The following is a 25587-nucleotide window of genomic DNA, read 5'->3' on the forward strand; positions in this document are numbered from 1 at the left end:
TGGAGAGTTCCTGCATTGGCAGGAGGTGTTGTTGGATTCTCAGAGGGTTGACATAGGGTTTAGTGTGCTGTCCATGCAAGGATTGCAAGAGATAAGGGTTCCTACAGTCACAGTGCCTCTGGGGAAATGGAACAAAGGCTGCATAATGGTTCAGCTGTTTGGATGCCCCTTATAAACTGGCTTTAGACTCCTCTCTGCTCCTTGGTAATGACAAGATCCCTCTGGCAACTCAGCCAGTGCTCTGGAACCTACCAGGAAGTGAAGTAAAAAATTAAGTTAAAATAAAGATGCATTGCCATTTGATGTCCAAATGGCAAATTGGCGCCTGAAGCTCTGAGAAACTGCATGTAATTGAGAGGATAGGATAGAATGGTGTTTGCATAAGAAAACCCTTGACCAATGCATTGGAGCTATAGCTAAGCAACAATATCCTGCAGGTGCCAGTCTGTGAGAGGCCAAGATCACAGACTGGTTCTATCTCCAGAGAACTCTACTTCAGGCTACAGAAGAAAGGTGGCAGGTTAAATCATTGTAATTCATCCAGGGTTTGCTCTCCATTGTTTGCTAACTGCCCTTTTTTCAAAAAGATACATATAACTTATTGGTTAGCATTTTTCATATTTTGTCTTTTCTTGTGTCTTGGGTGTTAACTTATCCTTTCATTTGCATCAGGATCAATGTCACTACAAGATATGGCCTTACATGCAAGAGTTAAGATAGGGTTTTCTCCAAAAAGAGTTTGGAGGGATTAGCTGATTGTGGTCAGGTTCATTAATCACCTCAATCACTACAGCTGTGGAACCAACCATGGTGCAATGTCTAGAGAACAATAACTCACCTTCCACTACAAGTAGATTTCAAAGAGAGCAATTGAAGTTCAGACTATTACCATGTAATTTAAGAGTGCTGTCATTATAGCTCTAGGTAGTCTTTGAAGGGGAACTAGGAGTGGCATTCCAAATGATGGGCCAATCTCAATGGGTTATTAGGAGATGGCCTGTGCATCCAAGTAAGTGTCTAATTTGACAGTTTTTTGAAATCCTTTCCTGAAAATAGGTAGCCATGATGTGGAGACTTCACCAGATGGAGGATCAGTGCCCTGAAAGCTTTGGATTTCAAATAAACCTGTTGGACTATAACCTGGTGTCGTATGACTTCTGACTCTGAAAGTGAGTCCTCCATCACCTGCATTAAATCCCATTTCTCTCCTTTTATAATGTGCCATATTATCTGTTCAGCATATTTAGCTTAAAACACCTTGCACTTATTTAATGTTCCAATGTACATTGCAGTGATCATGTCATCATTTTGCTGTTGTACCCAAAGATGGTGAACTTGGTCAGGATACTGAGAAACATGATGACTAGGACCATGAAAAAGCCCTGGGGAAAGTCTGCAGTTAGTACCTTTTTATGGGGATCTGAATATAAATTGCAGACAATATATATTTGTTTTACTAATGCAAGAATCAAAATAAAATGCATGTTATAACAAATACATTTAATTTCAAAAATAATTTCACTTACCTCGTCAGTGGAGTTAACTCTGTTCGCTTTTATTGGGTCACAGTTTTCATAAACAGCATACATAACTAAACCACATAGGCAGGATATTGTGAACAGAACACAAATACTAATCAAGTTCAGGATGATAGCTCTATTAAAACCAAAGTCAAGTGTTAGTTATACATAAAATAAGATTCTTTACAACCTATAATACTTACAAAGAAAGGAAGGACTTGCATTTCTATGTCCTTAAGATGTCTCAAAGTGCTTAAATACCAGCAATTACATTTGAAATGTAGAAAACCACAGTCACACACAAAAAAAACAAATTGAGGAAGCTACATCATCTTTGGCTGAAGGGTGCGTATTGGCCAGGGCATGTTAAACCAGCGTGCTTTTCTTCATATGATGTCATTGGGTCTCTGACAATAATCTCTATCAATCTATTCTGTATCATCAGTAAAATTAAACAAGGAGAAGTCAACAATATTGTCAAGCAGCAATCATACAGCAAAACTCCGTTCATTGATCCTCATTGTGGATTCTACTGCTTCTCGGATGCTGCCTGAACTGCTGTGCTTTTCCAACACCACTCTAATCTAAACTCTATTCTAAACCACTCCAGACCCAATTACATTTTTCAAATCCTCTGGGACTTTTCCAGAATCTAAGGATTCTTGGAAGTTTATTACCGGTGCATCTACTATCTCTGTAGCTACTTCCTTTAAAAGCCTAAGCTGTAACCTATCAGGTCCAGTGGACTTGTCAGCCTTTAGCCTGATTTGTTTCCCTAATTTATTTTTCTCTAGTACTAGTTATTCCTCACCCTCTTTATCTCCTTGATTTAGTATTTTTGGAATATACTTAGTGTCCACTACTGTGAAGATTGATGTAACTTATTTATTCAACTCCTCTGCCATTTCCTGGCTCCCTATTGTTATTTCCCCAGCTCTGTTCTCTAAGAGGCATATGTTCTTTTTCACATATTTTATAAAAAGCTCTTTTTCATAGAATCATAGAATCCGTACGGTGTGGAAACAGGCCATTTGGCCCAACAAGTCCACACCGATCCTTCAAAGAGTATCCCACCCAGACCCATTCCCTTACCCTATAACCCTACATTTTCGCTGACAAATGCACCTAACCTACACATCTCTGAACACAATGGGCAATTTAGCATGGCCATTTCACCCTGACCTGCACATCTTTGGTGGCTTCTTTTTTACGTTACTAGCTAGTTTGCCCTCATAGATTATTTTCTTACTCATTTTTTGGATTTTTTTGTTGACTTTTAAAAAACATTCCCTATCTACTGATTTACCACAAATCTTTGCCACATTATATGTTTTCTTTCAATTTGATACTATCTTTAACTTCCCTGGTTAACTATAGTTAATTTATCTGGAATTCTTCTTTCTCTTTAGAATATTTCTTTGCTGTGAGTCAAGAACTCTTTTTTACATGTCTGCCTATGTTTATCAACCATTTTTTCTGCTGAATTCCTTCCCTAATCCACTCCAGCTAACTCTGCCTTCATTTCTTTGAAATTACTCATATTTAAGTTTAGCACAGTTCTTTCCAAACCAATTTTCTCACTCTTAAACTGAATGCTAAATTCTACTTTGTTGTGGTCTTCGAGGATCTTTTTTTCTAAAATAATTTATTAACCTGCTTCATTACAAATTGCCAAATCCAAAATAACCTATATCTAGTTGAATTCACATATTGTTTGCGAAAACCATCTCAAATATATTTTGAATTCTTCCTGGCTATCTCTATCAATTTGATCTCTTAAGTCAACACAAAGATGAAAGTCAAGCATCTGTTTTACATGCAAACATTATCTTCTGATATATTCTTTGTCCTATAGCACAGCTACTGTTAGGGGGTCTATGGACCATGCTTATTAGTATGTTCTTCTCTTTGCTATTCCTTACATCCATCCATATGAATTCTATATTTTCTGATCCAAGATTATTTCTTGCTAAAATACTAAGAATTTCGTACTAACAAAGCTACCCCCAGCACCCTTCCCTTCATGTCTGCCCTTTCAAAATGATACATAACCCTGAACATTTAGATCCCAGCTTCAATCTCCTTGTAATAATGTCTCCGTAACAGCCATAAGATAATACTTGTTCACTGTTATTTATGCCATTAATTCATTTATACAGTACTAACTACTATAAACATTCACATAAAGAGCCATTTAGGTATTGCCTTTTTAGTTTTTGATCCCTTTTTGTCTCAATTTGTTGCTTTCTGTTTGTATGCTCTGCCCTCCTCTGTTTCACTCTGGGTTTAATTGTTAAAATAGTTGCTGTGCAGTACCACCCTCTCCATTATTTCTCCTATGCCAGTTTGCCGTCGGCTCAGTTAGTAACCCTAATAATGTTAACCTTTGGAGGTTCTACATTTTAGTTTAACTAGTAACCCTTCAAAATTCTCCAGGAGAACCTGGTACCCAGTTAGTATCCTCAATGGCGCAATTTCCTTTAACTGTGATTATGCAAATCTTATTGGAACCAGTAGATGTACTGACTGGTACACTTGGGTTAACTGGATTATGGGTATATCTGCACCATTAGCAGCTGAAGTACATTGAAAAATTCAGTTTAGATTTGAAATTTCAGAAGTTTTGTGCCTCATCAGTTCCTGGTTCCCTTGGAGTAAGGCCTGTTTAAGTCCTTCCAAATTCCTTTGTCTTAACAATTAACAAAGTGATGGAAAACCATCAAAATGATTTTGCAATTTTGGTATAGCGAATGAGATTAACTTACTTTTTTGCTTCTTTCTCACTCTTGCAAGCCAAGTATCTTTGTACTTGCACTTGGTTACAGCCATATAGCGATATCCATCCAAATAAAGCTCCAAAACACGCAGTCCAAAATGTGTATCTTTTCCTTGGATCAGGATCAAAGCTGAGTAAAAGATAATTCCCAATTAGTTCACCAAATATAACTTCTTTTTATCTTCTACATATATCTGTTACAAACTCACAACAAAGAACTGGTGTCTGTCAGGTAAGTGAAGACATGATTCCTACACTTGCTTCTGATCAATTATTCCTTTAATCTATTTTAAATAAAATTGATGCAATGTAGGAGCTGCTGGACTGGCTAGAATTTATTACCTAACTTTAACTGCTGTTGCATGGGTGGTTTTAAAACAAGAAACTAGAACTCATTGTAAGTTATGTTCAAGCAGTGGAGGAGGATTGCTGGACTTGTTGAATGCTGTGCATTCAAAGTTGCTTGTTTTTCATTTAGCCTATTTTTCTGATCAACCTATTCAGAGATGTTGTTACCTACCTCTGGAGCAGGTGGGACTGGAACTGGGGCCTCTTGGAACCAGGGACAGGGACACTATGACTACACCACAAGAGGACCCTATAAACATGTCAAACAGTGAATTAAGGACAGAGCTGAAGATGGCAAGGGCTCATCTGGGATTTGAACACAGGCCCTCAATTGATTTCTCAGTCAGGAGTCATCAATATGACCAAAAATGTTTGACTGTCTCCTGGACAAGTGGACAACTGGGAACAATGTAGGAGCAGGGAGTCATCAAATTCCATAAAGACAGCATCTTTCTCTCCTTGCGGAGAAGTAACAAAGAATTGGAAGACAGCTAGCTGTTCTCACTCACCATTTGCCTTTAAGCTTCTGCCTTTAACCAGTGACTGAGACACTGAAGTGTGCCAACTGACCTGTGTCTGCAGAAATGAATTGAAAGAACTTGAAAAGGTCGTTGGAGATCAGAAAGATTTTGAAAAAGCCAAAGGACATCTAACTATATGCTGAGGTGTGGTGCTATTGAATTGTGTTCCACATTTTTTCTCTTGATACCCATAACACATGTGCTGATTATCTATATCTGTCTGCATTTAAAAGGGGCGTTGAGAAAAAGGTAGAGTTTAAATTAGAAAACTTTAAATTGATAATCAATATTTTTGTGGTTAGAACTGATTTTTTTGTAATAAATAGCAGTTTCATGTTAAATGCAGAAATGTGGTCAGTGATTTCTGTTATCTGAGTTCATCAAATAGGAAAGCTGAGAACCTTTAAGTAATTTGTTTCAATCATTAACTTTTCTGACACAACCAAGAGTAGTAGGGCTCGATTTTCAGTGCACTTTCCCAAGTGGGGCATGAGACTTCAGTAACACTCAAGACAAAGATTCTCACTCAAAAATATTAGTCCGGCCACCATTCTTTGCAATGTTCCAAATCTTTCCAAAACTTCCAACGTGGATTGATCCCTTAATCAGCACAGCCAGAAGACTAATCACCATAATGCACAGCTGGAATGCATCTGTCCAGACAACAGCTTTAATACCGCCCTGGGAATAAATGACAAATAACAATGGATTTAGCTCAGTGGCCAAGTGAGAGATGCTAACGCTGAAAGTGGCTTCACCCCATACTCCTGACAGAGTACCAGTCCAGTTCAATTTTAAATGCATCTATAATTGACTACCTTATTTAAAGGAATAGAATTAGCTATTTGCTCCTTGAACAATTCCTTCTTCTAGGCTTCGTCAGTAGCAGACATTTCTATCTAGTCAATCTCTTTCCAAATTTTACAAACCACAATCAAATCAACCCTTCTGATTCTATATTTTAGGCAATTGAAGTTTAATGCCTCTGATTTTTCACCAGAAACTAATCATTAGAACACAGGTTATATTCTGGTGAATCTCTGCTGCATTATCAGGTACAGGCTGATTGTAGCAACAGATGATTTCAGTTCATAAACTCTTAATCCTTGGGTGGGACAAATGATCTGGGAGTTCAAATTCCACAAAGGTAGCTGGGGAAATTAAATTCAGTTATTCCAATAACATCTTGAATTAAAAAGCTGGTGTTATTGATGCAGAACATGAAACTACTGATTATCATTTTTTTAAAAAACTAGTGTCATTCCAAACCTTTCATGGTTTGGTACATATTTTCCCAACAATTCAGTTGATTCTTAACTACAGATATTTTTATATTAACCTGTTCTGACATGTTATGACACACCACTATAACAAGTGACACTTGAACCTGGGCCTTATGTCGCAGAGTTATGGACACTACTATTGTAACTCAACAGCCCAATATGTCTAATCAACCTGTTAATGACATATCTCCAGGGCAGATAGGATATGAGCTGAAAATGTGTTGCTGGAAAAGAGCATCCAAGGAACAGGAGAATCGACGTTTCGGGCATAAGCCCTTCTTCAGGAATGAGGAAAGTGTGTCCAGCAGGCTAAGATAAAAGGTAGGGAGGAGGGACTTGGGGAAGGGGCTTTGGAAATGCGATAGGTGGAGGGAGGTCAAGGTGAGGGTGATAGGCCGGAGTGGGGTGGGGGCGGAGAGGTCAGGAAGATGATTGCAGGTTAGGAAGGTGGTGCTGAGTTCGAGGGATTTGACTGAGACAAGGTGGGGAAATGAGGAAACTGGAAAAATTCGAGTTCATCCCTTGTGGTTGGAACGTTCCCAGGCAGAAGATGAGGCGCTCTTCCTCCAACCGTCATGTTGCCATGGTCTGGCGATGGAGGAGTCCAAGGACCTGCATGTCCTTGGTGGAGTGGGAGGGGGAGTTAAAGTGTTGGGCTACGGGGAGGTTGGGTTGGTTGGTCCCAGAGGTGTTATCTGAAATGTTCCGCAAGTAAGCGGCCTGTCTCCCCAATATAGAGGAGGCCACATCGGGTGCAGCGGATGCAATAAATGATGTGTGTGGAGGTGCAGGTGAATTTGTGGTGGATATGGAAGTGTCCCTTGGGGCCTTGGAGAGAAGTGAGGGGGGAGGTGTGGGCGCAAGTTTTGCATTTCTTGCGGTTGCAGGGGAAGGTGCCGGGAGTGGAGGTTGGGTTGGTGGGGGGTATGGACCTGACGAGGGAGTCACGGAGGGAGTGGTCTTTTCGGAACGCTGATAGGGGAGGGGAGGGAAATATATCACTGGTGGTGGGGTCCGTTTGGAGGTGGCGGAAATGGCGGCAGATGATACGTTGTACATGGAGGTTGGTGGGGTGGTAGGTGAGGACCAGTGGGGTTCTGTCTTGGTGGCGGTTGGAGGGCGGGGCTCAAGGGTGGAGGAGCGGGAAGTGGAAGAGATGCGGTGGAGGGCATCGTCGACTACGTCTGGCGGGAAATTGCGGTCCTTGAAGAAGGAGGCCATCTGGGTTGTATGGTTTTGGAACTGGTCCTCCTGGGAGCAGATGCGGTGGAGACGAAGGAATTGGGAATATGGGATAGCGTTTTTACAGGGGGCAGGGTGGGAGGAGGTGTAGTCTAGGTAGCTGTGGGAGTCGGTCGGTTTATAGTAAATGTCCGTGTCGATTCGGTCACCCGAGATAGAAATGGAAAAGTCTAGGAAGGGGAGGGAGGAGTCTGAGACAGTCCAGGTAAATTTGAGGTCGGGGTGGAAGGTGTTGGTAAAGTGGATGAACTGTTCAACCTCCTCGTGGGGGCACGAGGCGGCGCCGATACAGTCATTGATGTAGCGGAGGAAAAGGTGGGGGGTGGTGCCAGTGTAGCTGCGGAAGATGGACTGTTCCACATATCCTACGAAGAGGCAGGCATAGCTGGGGCCCATGCGGGTGCCCATGGCTACTCCTTTGGTTTGGAGGAAGTGGGAGGATTGGAAAGAGAAGTTGTTCAGGGTGAGGACCAGTTCAGTCAGTCGGAGGAGGGTGTCAGTAGAAGGGTACTGGTTGGTACGGCAGGAAAGGAAGAAGCGGAGGGCTTTAAGTCTTTCGTGATGGGGGATGGAGGTGTACAGGGACTGGATGTCCATAGTGAAGATAAGGCGTTGGGGACCGGGGATATGAACCTAGATTTTCTGGGGCTCTTAACTGCACTCTTAACTGATATGGCATAACAAGAATAACAGTCTGAATACACCAGCTAACACTGCCCCAGACATTAACACAACAAAAACACACCCAGCCAAGTCAACTCTACAACACCCTTATCTTTAACATCTGATGACATGTCAAAAAATGGGAGAACTCTAATCAATCTACAGCCCCTGACATAATCATGCTTAGAGAGTCGTACTTTTCAAATAATGTCAGAATCCCCAGATATATCCTGACTGAGAAAAGATGTAGGAACCCTGGTATACATCCAGCACTGGATTTCCTCAGTATTTACTTCAGATCCTGTGAACTCTCATAGTATTAGGTCTAAGGTGCAAAGAGAAACCCCCTGCTAACTATCACCTACAAACCTCTCTTCATGTGAATAAATACACGTTCATGTTAAACACCATTTGAAAGACAGCAGCAAGGACATGAATGCAGTCCACCCGAGGCACCAATACTGACTGAATTGCCTCAGTCTTAAAGGATCTCTGGATGTATGTTTGCTCACTGAGCTGGAAGGTTCATAAAGGACCTCTGCCAGATTGGTCTTGCAGCAGTGAGATACACCCTTGACTTTATCCTCACCAATCTACCTGTCTACCTGTCATAGCTGTGTCTGCCCATGACTGTGGTGTTAAGAATAACTACTGTAGAGACCTTGTGATGTGTGACTCTACCATCAAATAGATTACAAACAGATCTAATGTCTCAAAATATGGCATCAAGAAGGCACTGAGAAGCTGTTCACAGCTGTGTTTTGGCATATCCCTCTCCGTACCATCATCTTAAAGACAGTGAACTAATTCTTGTTCAATAAGGAGTGTAGCAGAGCACTGAGTATGTCTGAAAATGGGGTTCTAACCTGGTTAAGCTATAATGCAGGATTACACAGATAACAGTGGAAACAACATATTATAGTCCGAGCTAATTACTCTCACAATCAATGGTTCAGGTTCCTACTATACTCCGTCATGAATGGTAATGACCAGTTAAGTATCTCATTAGAGGAGAGGGTCCATGAACGTTTAATCCTCAGTGGAAGGTAGAGTCCAGCACTTCAGCATAAAAGCCAAGGCTGAAGGGCTTTCAAAGATCTTCAGCCGGGCATGTCGATCCATCTTGGTGAATCTCTGAAGACTGTACTGTCGGAAAAGATTTGCTAACCCACAATAGGCCCACAAAAGCAAAATTGGCTAAACTGTACCAGAACACCCAGAATTTCCGAGCAGCTCACAAGCTGGATCAGACAGCACACAGACAAGGGAATACACTGTAAGCTCCCATGGACATGACAGAGCACCACAGATATGTCAAAACCCTAAGCGCAGTTTCACAATCCAGCAATACCAAAGCCACACAAGAGCAGGTCAGACAGACAGGCACCAGCAAAGGACATGCTCCAGGAACAGGACAATGGAAGCACCTCACCACTTTAGAAGAGACTTTAACACCTACCTGTGAACCATGATACTGTCAGGATGTTGCATAGTGTGAAGGAACAGGACATTCATCCGATTAAACTGCTTTCCAATTAGCATCATTGTAACCAAATTACTCCATTTCCAGAAACATTGTAATTTTCCATTTCTTAATCAGTGTCATTGTGCAGTTTTACTATAAAACTGGTCTCATCCTCAGCTCTGGGAGGAGAAATCTGATCTACCTGTGCAGGCTGTCAGTTCTGTGTCAGCCTCGTCAATTTCTCCTCCAGTGATACAGCTTGCAATAAACTGTTTGTTAATTTCACTATGAGCTGTGTTTTGTGACTCCTAACCTATTGGCCAAATTTCTCCGACATGAACCATCATGGAATCTGGTCTTCAGCCAACTCAATGAGACAACCACAAAACAAGTGAATTCTCTCAAAGCAGTGATGGTTATTGGCCCCACAACTTTCTGGCTGTGATGCTGAAAACTTGTTCTTCAGAACTAGCCATCTCTCTCGCCAAGCTGTTCAAGTACTGCTCCAACACTGGTATCTACCTGATAAATGAATTCCTAACCAGATATACTCTGTTCAGAACTGCCAAGACAAATGACTCAGGGTGATGCACCAGCAGACAATTTGCCATGACCTGCCTTTGGGGCAGAAAACTCATGGAATGGAATAGATTTCCTTGTCCACAAAGAGCAGACAAAATCCTGCTTTACTAATTAGCACCACAGCAGGTTCCTTTCAATCATCAGCGCAGCAATGGAAGATGTAGTCAACAATGCCATCAAATCGCTATGGCTCATCAATCAACTGCTGATGTTTTGTCTGAAGCCATTGCTTTAGATAACTGAACCATGAAGTACTTAAAGGTTATTCAGGTCATGGCAGGGATGGTGGCGTACCATGACGACTTGTACACATCAGTGGATTGCATGGTAGTCCTGGACAACCATAATGAACCAAGTGTTTGCAGGCTGAGTGAAAAGGAATGTGAGCTCAGGAGTCTATGTGGTTTCCTCCTGCTGCTTTTTTTCTTTTATACTTATGTACTTACAAGGTGAGTGTCTTAGAATCTGTTGATCCTGTGAGTTCTACCAGCCAATTGTGACAGGACGCAGCGTCCTGGGGACAGCAGAAGCTATAAGTTCAGCTCCAAGTCATACAACGTCCTGACTTGGGATGCTTCACTATCGCTATGTCAGAATTCTGAACCCCCTTGCTAACAGTGCTCTACATGTACCTGTATCACTAGGAGTTGATTGGATCAAGAAGGCAGCTCACCATGATCTTCAAGAGCACTTAGGGATGAGCAATATATGTTTGCATTATCATTGACATTAACATCCAATGAACAAACAAAATAATCCACCAAAATAACTAATTTCAATCTAACTGTCAGAAATCTGTAATAATTGTATGTTCTTACCAATGTTGTATACAGTGTACACACAAGTCCTGTTATTACAACTGAAATCCACAACTCCATTCCGGTAACTGAAAAATAAAGTTATTTAAACATTGAGTTTTTAAAATGCTATTGACTGTCATTATGACATAATTTAAATGGTAGAATTAAGTGTTCTAAAACTACTTCAGGCATATACCACACATTTTTAGGGATTTTTAAATCATGAAGTTTTCTTACTCATAATACCTATTCCCTGATTTTATATGCAAATGAAATTGCCAGAGTGCACAGGCTCAGGAGGAAAAACAATTAATGTGCACATGTCCAAACCACATGCCAGCACCTCACTGAATTTGCTGCCACGCAGCAGGGCAATGTTTAACTTCCCTAACCACTTCTGTAAAAACACTTCTACCACCAAAAACAGACGTATGGGATCATCGTAAGTTCCTCTCCAAGCCACACACCATCGTGAAACAATATCATCATTTGTTTCATTGCTGCTAGATCATCAAGCTGCAACTCCCTCCCTAACAGTACTATGTGTGTTCCTGCACACTAGGGACTGCAGCTATTCAAATAGACAACTCGCTACCACTTTCTCATGGGCAATAAAAACTGACCTTGCCAACAATGTTCACAATCTGTAAAAGAATGAAAACAAATGCAAAGCATCATCTAATATGGCAAACCAATCTCCCAACAGGAGCTGGGTCCCATTGAGGAACTCCCTACCCTCAGTGCTATTTTTCCAGACCAATGTGTGATGAAAGGTCATGCCCAAATAATAACACTGGAAACTCCCCAAGGGACTATCTAAAGCTAGGGAAATGCTGCAACAATTCTACGATAGAACAGCATGCAAACTTCAAGTTGGAACTTGTTGAGAAGCAGGCAAATCAATGTCTGATCTTTTGGGAAAATAACATATTTACAATAATACAAAGCTGAGAGGAAGGCAAAGCATTAGTCATTAATTGTGCCACCTTGCATTTAGCATCATTATCATTATCCACTTAAAGTTTCCACACTGGCCTCAGGGCTCAGAATAGGCAAGGAATTGTGGTGGAACCCTACAGTTTATTTTAATCAGTCATGCTCTATTTTGCAATGGGTAGAGTACAAACAGATAAGCCACCTGCTCAGTCCCTTTTCTAATATCAGTGTTGGACTATGTGGGGGAGCTGAGCTTGTGCAAGTCCTCCTGAGGGATTATAAAGATAATGGGCCTAATACACAGTATGATGTTTTCTTCAGAGGACGTAAAATATCTCCTGTTAAAGATGGAAATTGTAGTCACTTATTTTTCTCTTTCAGCCAGACAGATCTCAAGGCACCTCAGATGGACTGGCCATAGGCTGCTCTGCATCACATGGGATTATTGGGACAGGTAATGTTGAATCACTTTGAAGCTCCAACAGCCAGTCCTGATCATATTACATGCTCCTGCAATTTAGTGTTGGTCCACTTGTGTTTCAGTGAACAGAGATTCTGCTTGATCACACATCGGCTTTGAAGGGAAAGTATTAAATTCCTCCAGTGGTCTAATGGATTAGGTATCAGCCTCTGGAGTGGGGATTGTGGGTTCACGTCTCATCTGGGTCATGTAAATGCATTATTTGGGCAGCCTGGTTCAGTTCCACCCTCGGGTAACTGTCTGTGTGGAGTTTGCACATTCTACCTGTGTCTGTGTGTGTTTCATTAGGTGCTCCAGTTTCCTCTCTCAGTCCAAAGATATGATTTGGAGTTAGGTGGATTGGTCATGGTAAATATGGGATTACGGGAATAGATTAGGAGGCTGGGTTTGGGTAGGATGCTGTACAGAGTGTTGGTGTGGACTCAATAGTCCAAATGGCTTCTTTCTGCACTGTAAGAATTCTGTCATTTACTTTCATTTTTACATGAATTGACATTTCTTGTAATAGATTTGAATGAACAATAAAAATAAACTCCCAGCAGCATTTATTGTACAACAAATAATGACCAAATAAAATGTGCAACTTACCCTGACTTAGTGCAAATGAGGGTGCATATGTCACAAAGCCAAGATAAAAGACCTGTCAAATAATTGAGTCATAGTGAGTGTGACTTTCTAAGAAAACTCAGTAAAGTTCACAGAACATATGTCATGCAATAAACACAAACCTATAAAGAACCCATTTGTTAATAAGTAACACTGAATCCATCAAAAAATTTAAAATTCTAATTCTATTTGCAATCTCATTTATGCATTAAGAGCAAACTATTTAAGATAATGGGAACCTGAGGTGTAGTTGCAGTGTACAGGAGAATGAGAGTAGGAAGGACAAGGACAGGATTTCACATTCACAGGAATGTGCTGGCAGACAGCAAGCTGGTTTGAAATGTGTCTACTTCAATGCCAGAAGTATCCAAAATAAGATAGGTGAGCTTGCAGCATGGATAGGTACGTGGGGCTTCGATGTTGTGACCATTTCGGAGACATGGACAGAGCAGGGTGAGGAATGGATGTTGCAGGTTCCAGGTTTAGATCTTTCATTAAGAACAGGCAAGGCGATAAAAGAGGGGGAGATGTGGCCTTGTTAGTCAAGAATAGTATAACGGTGGCTGAAAGAACGTTTGACAAGGACTCATCTACCGAGGTAGTGGGGGCTGAGGTTAGAAACAGGAGAGGAGAGGTCACACTGCTTGGAGTTTTTTTATAGGCCTCCGCAGAGTACCAGGGAGTTGGAGAGGATTGGCAAAATTATTCTGGGTAGGAGTGAAAGGAACAGGGTGGTCATTATGGGGGACTTTAACTTCCCAAAATTGACTGGAAATGCTATAACTCTAATACATTGGATGGATCAGTTTTTGTCCAATGTGTGCAGGAGGGTTTCCTGACACAGTATGTCAAAGGGCCGACAAGACAGGAGGCCACACTGGATCTGGTACTTGGTAATGAACCAGGCCAGATGTTTGATTTAGTTGTGGGTGAGCACTTTGGAGAGAGTGACCATAATTCAGCTAAGTTTAGTTTTGCGATGGAGAGGGATAGGTACATGCCACAGGTCAAGAGTTATCGATGGGGCAAGGGCAATTATAATGCGATTAGGCAAGAATTAGGATGCATAGAATAGGGTAGCAAAATGCAGGGGATACAGACAGTGGAAATGTGGAGCTGGTTTAAGGAAGAGGTTTTGTGTGTCCTTGATAGGTATGTCCCTGTCGGGCAGGGAGGAAGTGATAAGTTAAGGGAACCATGGCTCACTGCAGAAATTGCATCTCTTGTTAAGCGGAAGAAGGAGGCATATGTGTTGATGAGGCAAGATGGTTCAGATGAGGTGATGGAGAGTTACAGATCAGCTAGGAAGGATTTAAAGAGAGAGTTGAGAAGAGCAAAGAGAGGACACGAGCAGTTTTTAGCAAATAGAATAAAGGAGAACCCTAAAGCTTTCTATAGATATGTGAGGAATAAAAGGATGACTAGGGTAGGAATAGGGCCAGGAGAAAGTGAGGTCTGCAGATGCTGGAGATCAGAGCTGAAAATGTGTTGCTGGAAAAGCGCAGCAGGTCAGGTAGCATCCAAGGAGCAAGAGAATCGACATTTCTGGCATGATCCCTTCTTCAGAAATGAGGAAAGTGTGCCAAGCAAGCTAAGATAAAAGGTAGGGAGGAGGGACTTGGGGGAGGGGCGTTGGAAATGCGATAGGTGGAAGTAGGTTAAGGTGAGGGTGATAAGGTGAGGGTGATAGGCCAGAGTGGGAGTGGGGGTGGAGAGGTCAGGAAAAAGATTGCAGGTCAAGAAGGCGGTGCTGAGTTCGAGGGTTGGGATTGAGACAAGGTTGGGGGAGGGGAAATGAGGAAACTGGAGAAATCTGAGTTCATCCCTTGTGGTTGGAGGGTTCTAGGTGGAAGATGAGGCGCTCTTCCTCCAGCCGTCGTGTTGCTATGGTCTGGCGATGGAGGAATCCAAGGACCTGCATGTCCTTGGTGGAGTGGGAGGAGGAGTTGAAGCGTTGAGCCACGGGTGGTTGGGTTGGTTGGTCCGGGTGTCCCAGAGGTGTTCTCTGAAACGTTCCGCAAGTAGGCAGCCTGTCTTCCCAGTATAGAGGAGGCCACATCGGGTGCAGCGGATGCAATAAATGATGTGTGTGGAGGTGCAGGTGAATTTGTGGCGGATATGGAAGGATCCCTTCGGGCCTTGGAGGGAAGTAAGGGGGGAGGTGTGGGCACAAGTTTTGCATTTCTTGTGGTTGCAGGGGAAGGTGCCGGGAGTGGAGGTTGGGTTGGTGACTCCCTCGTCAGGTCCACACCCCCCACCGCCTTGAGTTAGTTCCATCGTGACAGGAATATGTCTGGGTGTCATCCACATGTGGTTTCCCCTATTTTTCCAGCCCCTGACTCCAGTTAAGTTCAGCATTTCAATACCTCCTCTTTACTTCCCTATCCTACATTGTTTAGTAAAAATCAAAATCTTCTAAACATACTCAAAGACAGTTTCCACAGTTCCCAGAGATAGAGAAATTAAAAGATTCACCACACTGAATAAAAAAAGTTTCTCCTCATCCTGGTGCTAACTTATACCTCCTTTATTCTTAAATTGTAACCCTTGGTTTAAGACTCCCAAACCAGCAGAAATAATATTCCTCCACCTATCCCATCTGATCATCTTCTGTTTGGCAAATCTCAATCAAGTCACTACTTAATCTTCAAAATCCAGAGAATCATAACCTAAGTACACTTTAACTCCCATAGGCCAGATATAATTTTGCTAAATCTACACTTGTTCCCTCGATATATCCTTCCCCTCTAAGAGGATGGGAAGTAGTCTAAAAATCGAAGTTAGACTTTCAGGAGTGAAATTAAGAGAATGTTGTACACACAAAGGTTAGTAGAAGTTTAGGATTCACTTCTGAAGCAAGATCAATTGTAAATTTTAAATCAGTCACTGGTCATTTTGTTTTGATATGAAGTTATTGAGGACAAAGACCTGTGGAGAAATGAAATCAGCTCATGAATCAGCCAACATTTCGGTGAATGGCAGAAAACGTTTGAGGGGACAATGAACCTGCTGCTTTTCCTGAGTTGTCACTTCGCTATAGTTATATGGGCTTCCAATTCTTTTCAAATTTCATGTGCCACTTTGTCAAATGTGTTCTGCCATCCCCATGCACAACATCTATTCCATATTCTTGATCACAGATTTCAATCAAGTTAGTTAGGACCAATTTCTCAAGTGCATGCTCCTTGATTAACCCATGCATTTACCAGATGCAAATTTACTTTGTCCCTGGTAATATGAGTTATTGGAAACTATTACTGACATGAGGAGGACTAAGGAGCTACATTGATGACTGCATTGGCGCCACCTCATGCTCCCGCAAGGAGGTTGAGCAATTCATCAACTTTACCAACACATTCCACCCTGACCTTAAATTTACCTGGACCATCTCTGACACCTCCCTCCCCTTCCTGGACCTCTCCATCTCCGTTAACGACAACCGACTTGACACTGACATTTTTTACAAACCCACCGATTCCCACAGCTACCTGGATTACACCTCTTCCCACCCTACCTCTTGCAAAAATGCCATTCCATATTCCCAATTCCTCCCCCTCCGCCGCATCTGCTCCCAGGAGGACCACTTCCACCACAGAACACACCAGATGGCCTCCTTCTTTAGAGACCGCAATTTCCCTTCCCACGTGGTTAAAGATGCCCTCCAACGCATCTCGTCCACATCCCGCACATCCGCCCTCAGACCCCACCCCTCCAACCGTAACAAGGACAGAACGCCTCTGGTGCTCACCTTCCACCCTACCAACCTTCGCATAAACCAAATCATCTACCGTCATTTCTGCCACCTCCAAAAAGACCCCACCACCAGGGATATATTTCCCTCCCCATTCCTTTCCGCCTTCCGCAAAGACCGTTCCCTCCGTGACCACCTGGTCAGGTCCACGCCCCCCCTACAACCCACCCTCCCATCCTGGCACTCTCCCCTGCCACCGCAGGAACTATAAAACCTGCGCCCACACCTCCTTCCTCACCTCTATCCAAGTCCCTAAAGGAGCCTTCCACATCCATCAAAGTTTTACCTGCACATCCACTAATATCATTTATTGTATCCGTTGCTCCCGATGCGGTCTCCTCTACACTGGGGAGACTGGGCGCCTCCTAGCAGAGCGCTTTAGGGAACATCTCTGGGACATCCGCACTAATCAACCCCACCGCCCCGTGGCCCAACATTTCAACTCCCCCTCCCACTCTGCCGAGGATATGGAGGTCCTGGGCCTCCTTCACCGCCGCTCCCTCACTACTAGACATCTGGAGGAAGAACGCCTCATCTTCCGCCTCGGAACACTTCAACCCCAGGGCATCATTGTGGACTTCAACAGTTTCCTCATTTCCCCTTCCCCCACCTCACCCTCATCCCAAACTTCCAGCTCAGCACTGTCTCCATGACTTGTCAGGACTTGTCCTACTTGCCTATCTCCTTTTCCATCTATCCACTCCACCCTCTCCTCCCTGACCTATCACCTTCATCCCCTGCCCCACTCACCCATTGTACTCTATGCTACTTTCTCCCCACCCCCACCCTCCTCTAGCTTATCTCTCCGCGCTTCAGGCTCTCTGCCTTTATTCCTGATGAAGGACTTTTGCCCGAAACGTCGATTTCGAAGCTCCTTGGATGCTGCCTGAACTGCTGTGCTCTTCCAGCACCACTAATCCAGCATCTGCAGTCATTGATTTTACCATGAGGAGGACTAAACTGCAGTTTTGTGATTTCTTCTTCTTTTTATATAACATTCAAGTCACTCAATAGATGTGACCACTTCAACCTTTGATAGTACTGTTTTTTCCAGGGAGTCTAAGGAAATTAACATTTTTATATTTTTTCATAGGGTGTGATATTGCTGGCTGGGCCATCCCTAATTGTCCTAGAAAAAATGGTGGTAGCTGCCTCCTTAAACCATTGTGATCCATGTCATTGAGGTCCACCCAGAGTGCTTTAAAGGAGGGTGGTCCTGGATTTTGACTCAACCATATTGAAGGAATAGTGAAATATATCGAAGTCCAGATGGTGTCTGTCTTGGAAGGGAGCTCCTTGGTAGTCTTGTTCTATGTACCTTCTGCTCTTGACCTTCTAGACGGTACAGATCAAGGTTTGGGAAGGTGATGTCTCAGGAACCTTGGCAAATTACAATGTATGGGTTGTCTTCCACTTCTGATGTACTTTTAAATTTGATCCAATGCGTATTTAATCTGGATCTTATCATTCCGAAAGCCAATGTTAAAAAAGCTGCATCTGCACAAAAGCACACTGCCAAACATTTTCGAATTCTAATGGATGATTGTTTTTCCAGATAGGAAATTATGATTTTAAATACCCAGCACAATCTCAACTCTCTTTTTCTTATCAATTTCCAATACCCAGAGAATGCCACATATTAAATTTAGCATGAAGATAAAATAACAACAGAAATTAAAAAAGATATTAATTGTATTAATAAGTAACAATCCACCATCATTAATTAAAGCTCACTTTAACAAGAAGGTTGCTTGCTAGCATCTAAACACACTACTGTTCAAAACAGCAATTTATTTCATGTCTTCACAGGAGGGAGAGTTACCAGGAAGGTCAGCATTTGTTGTTCGTCACTCATTCATTGAGCGCTTTAAAAATCAGGTTGCGATCTCTGTGGAAAAATAATTTATTATTTTGTCTTTGGACCTAATCTGCCATTTTTGAGGGTTAAACTCTCCTCCATAGAATTGTTTATCACAGCAATATGATCTATGGCCTTTTGGATCAATGCTATTTCTTTGAAAAGATATCCAAATAATCCTAATCTCCTGTAGTTTCTTCACATCCCTCCACCATTCTTCCTTTTCAGGGACATATTCAAGAGCCATTTGAGACTTTGTTCATAAGACTAAACAGAAACCATATAAACTCATGATTCAAATATTACTTTCCAAAAAAGGCTTCGTACAATATCCAACTGAAGTAACCTGCCTTTTGAATGCTTCCCCAGAAATTGTCAGCTGGGGAAATACTGTTGGTAATGATGATGAAAGCAAGTCCACAGAAACCATCCAATGTCTTGGACAGCCTCTCAGTTATCTCAACTTACATACATTTTGGGAGAACTGCAGATACCCTAGCTCCACTGTTTAATATAACATATTAAAAACTATGTTTTAAGATTATCCTTTTATATGACAAGAACAAATAAATGAAAGATAACCTTAAATGCATCTTTGAACTTACCATGTATACCATGAAGGAGAAGACAATTTGATATCTCACCACTTGCCCAAATCTCCTATTAATGTACTGTCAGAGGGGAAATAGAAGATGTAAGAACTTGAAGAGTTTATAACAGAATTGATAAAAAACAATAAATTGGTTCTACTTTTGGGAGAGCCATAAAGTGAACAATCTATTAGGCTCATTGTTACCAGCTGTTTCAGCACAACATGATACTTTAACATTTCTTGAGTTTTACATTCTTAACAAAAGTGCTAAGCAGTGCCAATCTTTTGGGACTGCTATTAGATTAATGTGGTACACATCAATGAGTGGGCTGTTTATGATTAAACTGCGTTGTGTCAGGTCAGAATCATATCAGCTCCTTTCTGTACTTCCTGAAGTCATTGTGATCACCATATCAGCCTGCCCTGCTGTTTTAAAAAAATTCTCAAGGTCAGGTTCGTAGGAGAGTAGTCTGACACAGAACAAACGACCAAGAGGCGAGTCTGCTAGAATATGGGCATTTTATTCCCCGCAGCGTCGCCACAACCAGGTCTCATACAACGGGTCTGGCTTATACTCACTCTACATGTTACCGGAACTGGGAGCCGTCAGTTCTCGTAGAGCGGTTGCCAACAACCCACGCTCGGCGGTTAAACGTAACCCCGGAGCAGACTCACCGAACTGGAGACTTTTCCAGCTGATATACTCTTTTCCAGATATAAACATTCATGTGAACAGCAGAGCAAGGCTAAAAAACACATTCCATTCTGGTTACATACAGATAAGAAGATTCACACGGGGAGGTGTGTAATAAGATTCACACGGGACTAAGCAACACCTCCATTCCGGTTAGATTCACACATGTATTGGGACATAATTTTTAACCGTTTCACTACATTCCACTGCTTGGCCCAATACATGTGTTACATTATGATTCACACATGTATTGGGACATAATTTTACACCACATTCCACTGCTTGGCCCAATACATGTGTTACATTATGATTCACACATGTATTGGGACATAATTTTACACCACATTCCACTGCTTGGCCCAATACATGTGTTACATTATGCTTAATTCAGTTCAATTCGTTTCAGTTAATTTCAGTTCAGTCAATTCAGTGTAGTTCAATTCAGCTCAGTTCAGGTCTGTTCAGTTCAATTCAATTGTGTTCAATTCAGTTCCGTCCATTTCAATTCAATTTAGCTCAGTTCCATTTTGTTCCGTTCAATTTGATTCACTTCAGTTCCACTCAGTTCAGTTCAGTTCAATCCCATTCAATTCTGTTAACTCCGCTTCAGCTTTTTGGACATGCCCACATCCTCCGCTGTACCCCAGGCAAGGGGTTCTTCGGCAGGACTGGGATCCTCTCTCAAACAAACTGCCACGTACATGCCCACATCCATGCCATCCCGGGACGGTCGGGACCTCCACAGTTTGTTCTTCTGGTTTCTTAGTCTTTTTCCAAAACATTGTTCTGTATCAAAATCTCTCCTCAATTGCGATTGACCCTGCTCGACTACGCCAAATGTTTTAAAAAAATTCTCAAGGTCAGGTTCGTAGGAGAGTAGTCTGACACAGAACAAACGACCAAGAGGCGAGTCTGCTAGAATATGGGCATTTTATTCCCCGCAGCGTCGCCACAACCAGGTCTCATACAACGGGTCTGGCTTATACTCACTCTACATGTTACCGGAACTGGGAGCCGTCAGTTCTCGTAGAGCGGTTGCCAACAACCCACGCTCGGCGGTTAAACGTAACCCCGGAGCAGACTCACCGAACTGGAGACTTTTCCAGCTGATATACTCTTTTCCAGATATAAACATTCATGTGAACAGCAGAGCAAGGCTAAAAAACACATTCCATTCTGGTTACATACAGATAAGAAGATTCACACGGGGAGGTGTGTAATAAGATTCACACGGGACTAAGCAACACCTCCATTCCGGTTAGATTCACACATGTATTGGGACATAATTTTTAACCGTTTCACCACACCTGCTTCACCTTCTTTGCTTCTTCACTTGAATCTCCCAGTTCTCAATCACCCAGCTTTGCTTTCTTCTCTCTTTCTCCTGCTCATTTATTTTCCTTCCTTATTCCAATCTTTTCTCCTTTGCAAAAGACTGTTCTGCATTGCTTCACAATGTGTACAGAATAGTGCAGGGACTAAATCACTCCTTTCTCACCCGATATGGTCCTGTAATTTAAAATCACAGGCATCAAGACCACCAGATCCAAACCAACACCATCAACATTCAATATGCAGATGATGTCACAGGGCTTGATGTGCTATTTTAACTTGAGACTTGAACAGGAGAACAATAATGGCATGCTCTCCATTTGAAATCCGTCAGGATCTGCAGTCAGGACCACAAAATGCAGCTTTCCTTTTTTATAGGATTCATTATGAGCAGGGAAAGGCATTAATGCTTCTCTGACCTTCAGAGAGAAACCTGAGATCAACCTGCACCAGGTTACCACTTTGTCCTTGTGAGTATTCACTGGTCCTGACTATCCAACTAATGTGGAGACTGTTCTTGGAGGTTCCAGTAGTTAGTTAACGGGCAGGTAACCAGATCTAATCATTTTCCCAGCCTTTTAGAATGAGGCAATGGTTCCTAATAAAAGTGTTCACTTACAGCAACCTAACTAATTAAATAAAGCAAGTTGTTACATTGATTAAGATTAAGTATAATTTAAATTAATCAAATATTGTGGTGTATCAGGCACCTAAGGTATACAACAAAAGGGCCACCCTATACTATGTGAATATACAAAATGAGATTTGTAACAGGTCATTCAGACCTTCGAACCTGCTCCAACCTCTCATTCTCTTCCACAACTATTTCCAGTTCCTGTTCCAGGGAGTACACCATCCCTTCAAGAGGCAAACTAACTTTGGGTCCAACTAATTTTTCTTGATTTTGCACCAACCGGTTCCACGTGTAGCCACTCAACAGGGTGGTTAGCATTGACTGTATGCAAAACTCATTCAAATTAACCAGCCCAGCAGCAGGAAGTTTGCCTGCATTTGAAGCAAAGCATGCTGGTTAAATGTGTATCTATTACCAATGCCTGCTTTCCAGCCGAATTGATTTTTGTGAACAGTGCATTGCAAAATACCGTAAGTTACCAAGTGGATCCTCAGTGCATACACTGTTTAGACTATAGGAGAATTTACCCTGAATTGGTGCATATGCACTGCAAATCAACAATGAGGAAGAATGGTGAAGCGATTGTTGTAGTGATTGTAACGAGGTCAACCAGGTGGACCTGACAGAATTAGTTCCTTGACTGGGGCTGTTAACCAGGTCCAATCAGGGAGCCCTGGCAAACAGAGAGAACAGGAGTGGGTTAGGGCCGACTGCCTGCCCCACTTCCGCGGTTACCTTAGAACCCGGGTGTCCTTGGAGAAGGAGCACGCGGTGTCGACCAACACCCTGGAGTTGTTCAGGGAGAGGTGGGCGCCGCAGGGAGTGGAGTGCATAATTTCTCCCTCCAACTCTATTTTGATTTAGTCCCTACCCTCCCCTTCACTGTTTTTGATCACACAGCACTGCCCTTTGATGTGAAGGGCAGTGTTTGTCACTGGCCACTCGGGTGTTTTCCTATCTTCCTGGTGGTGGAATTTGAATAAAGATTCGTGCACTTTGTGTCTTTCACTGTGTCTCACACCTGCACACACACACCATGGGTGCTGGGGAAAAAATAAGACTACCGCACTTAGGTGGTAGTGTGGGGGTAAAAAAGAAAAAAAAGAAAAAAAAAAGAAAAAAAAAGAACAGGAATGGGTTAGGGCCGACTGCCTGCCCCTCTTCCGCGGTTACGTTAGAGCCCGGGTGTCCTTGGAGAAGGAGCACGCGGTGTCGACCAACACCCTGGTGTTGTTCAGGGAGAGGTGGGCGCCGCAGGGAGTGGAGTGCATAATTTCTCCCTCCAACTCTATTTTGATTTAGTCCCTACCCTCCCCTTCACTGTTTTGATCACACAGCACTGCCCTTTGATGTGAAGGGCAGTGTTTGTCACTGGCCACCCGGGTGTTTTCCTATCTTCCTGGTGGTGGAATTTGAATAAAGATTGGTGCACTTTGTGTCTTTCACTGTGTCTCACACCTGCACACACACACCATGGGTGCTGGGGAAAAAATAAGCACTACCGCACTTAGGCGGTAGTGTGGGGGGGTTAAAAAAAAAACTGGAGATTTGCCTAAAAAAAAATAAACTGGAGATTTGCCTGCCCCTCTTCCGCGGTTACGAAAAAAAAAGAACAGGGATGGGCGCTGCAGGAAGTGGAGTGCATTATTTCCTCCTCCAACTCTATTTTGATTTAATCCCTGCCCTCCCCTTCACTGTTTGATCACACAGCACTGCCCTTTGATGTGAAGGGACTGCTTGTCACTGGCCACCCGGGTGTTTTCCTATCTTCCTGGTGGTGGAAATTTGAATAAAGATTCGTGCACCTTGTGTCTCTCACTGTGTCTCACACCTGCACACACACACCATGGGTGCTGGGGAAAAATAAGCACAACCTCAGTTAGGCGGTAGTGTGGGGGTTTCAATAAAAAAAGAGAAAAAATTAATAAATAAACAGGGGTGTCAGAGGTTTTGTTCACTCTGACTGCTGTCTCTGATGGAGCTGGATCAGCGTCAAGTACTATGTACATGTAGATAAAGCGAGACTTGGTGATGGGATACCGGCCCCTGTAGAGTTATTTCACGGTGGTGCCAGTAAAAAAGAATGTTCCCAAAGAAATTTACTTGCAACAATTGTCTCTGAGCTCAGATAAGCCTTTTTGGCATCATGCTTGTGTTTGGGAAGCTTGACTCAGTCAATCATGCCATAGAAGACCGGGCCCCCAGTGTGTGGAAAAAATACGTTATTTTTTGGGGCAAATACAGTAGAGGAGATGAAAAGCAATGAGTAATTCACCTGACAGCTTGAGAACACACAGCTTTTGCGGTTATTAGGAGCCTAACATTTTTTGAGGCACCTGATACTAAATCTTTTCATGAGTTGATGGATTTAGTTAAGGAATATTATGACCCCAAGCCTCCTCTAATCCTGAGTCATGATCAGTTTTACTCAGCAGTTCGAGAACCAGGAGAATCCACGTTGGGATTTTTGATGAAGTTCAGACAACATGTGACTTTGGTTTAACCCTTAATGAGATGCTGAGTGACCGTTTGGTATGTGGGATTAATGATGTAACTATGTAAAAGTGCCTACTAGCTGAAGCTCAAATGGACTTCAAACAGGCACTACAACTGCAGCAAGGGGAGCATGTGAGCTACAGGGTGTTCCAATGGAAGTGGACACCCTCACCAGGCCGACTGAGCTGGGGAACACCACTGGAGTGAAGGCAATTGCATAACCTCATTCAGGACATAGCCTGAAAAGAGGGACTCTTGGTCAGCCCACAGCAAAACCACAAACAAAGTTCAGCCTCAGCCAAATGGTTACCATTTTCTCCAGGCTCCAGGCTGGCAAGCCATTGTAGTTGCTGCTGGTATACAGACAGCAAGAATCCCACTGGATTTAAACAGAGCAAGAGAACTCATAGCCCGGTACCGAGGAGAGCGCACATCCTGGAAAGTCCACCTACATCTGGTTTGGAACAGTTTAATTGGTTCTGATTTGGATGTTGCTAAGCAATCAAAATAAACACCTGGTTAAATGGTCACCAAGATCTAATGGAGGTTGATACCAGTGTGACTGTATCAGTGATTACATAACCAGTCTTTAACAGAATTCGCCCTGGACTCTAATCCTTAAGTTTATGCAAGACCGCAGCCAGATTGAGAACCTATTCCAGGGAACCATTACTGATTAAGGGTACAACTTTGGTTCCGGTTTCTTATGAGAAGCAGTTGGTTCAGTTCTCACTGATTGTAGTGAAAGGCTCGAGTCCAAGCTTGATGGGGCGAATTTGGTTGAGAAAGATTCACATTAATTGGCTCAACATTGTTCAATTAGCAAACAGCTACCCGAATGAAGTGCTAATTAAATAGTCAGGAAGGTTTAGGGACTATCAAAGGAGCCAATGCCCCCTTGAATGTTGACCAGGAAGCAATTCCATGATTCGGTAAGGCCCGCACAATGCCATTTACCTTATGGGCAATATAGAGGTAGAAATCAGGAGGCTGGAAAGTGAAGGGGT

General features: G+C 42.7%; 1 protein-coding gene across 2 annotated transcripts in view; it reads right to left on the bottom strand.

Moving 5' to 3' along the window:
- Window positions 1-25587, bottom strand: part of LOC122562291 (sodium-coupled monocarboxylate transporter 1-like) — a 161231-nt gene that overhangs the window by 42991 nt on the left and 92653 nt on the right. For both annotated transcript variants that reach the window (XM_088000750.1, XM_043715096.2), the window contains exons 5-10: window positions 19438-19503; window positions 13206-13257; window positions 11219-11286; window positions 5692-5846; window positions 4286-4426; window positions 1527-1656 (exon numbers count right to left, since the gene is read on the bottom strand). In XM_088000750.1, the coding sequence (XP_087856876.1) occupies window positions 1527-1656; window positions 4286-4426; window positions 5692-5846; window positions 11219-11286; window positions 13206-13257; window positions 19438-19503 (612 nt within the window). The remainder of the gene's footprint in view (window positions 1-1526; window positions 1657-4285; window positions 4427-5691; window positions 5847-11218; window positions 11287-13205; window positions 13258-19437; window positions 19504-25587) is intronic.

The sequence above is a fragment of the Chiloscyllium plagiosum genome, unplaced genomic scaffold, assembly GCF_037043375.1.
Source record: "Chiloscyllium plagiosum isolate Xiang-an unplaced genomic scaffold, Cpla_swu_hap1 HiC_scaffold_25, whole genome shotgun sequence".
In the NCBI taxonomy this organism is placed as follows: domain Eukaryota; kingdom Metazoa; phylum Chordata; class Chondrichthyes; order Orectolobiformes; family Hemiscylliidae; genus Chiloscyllium; species Chiloscyllium plagiosum.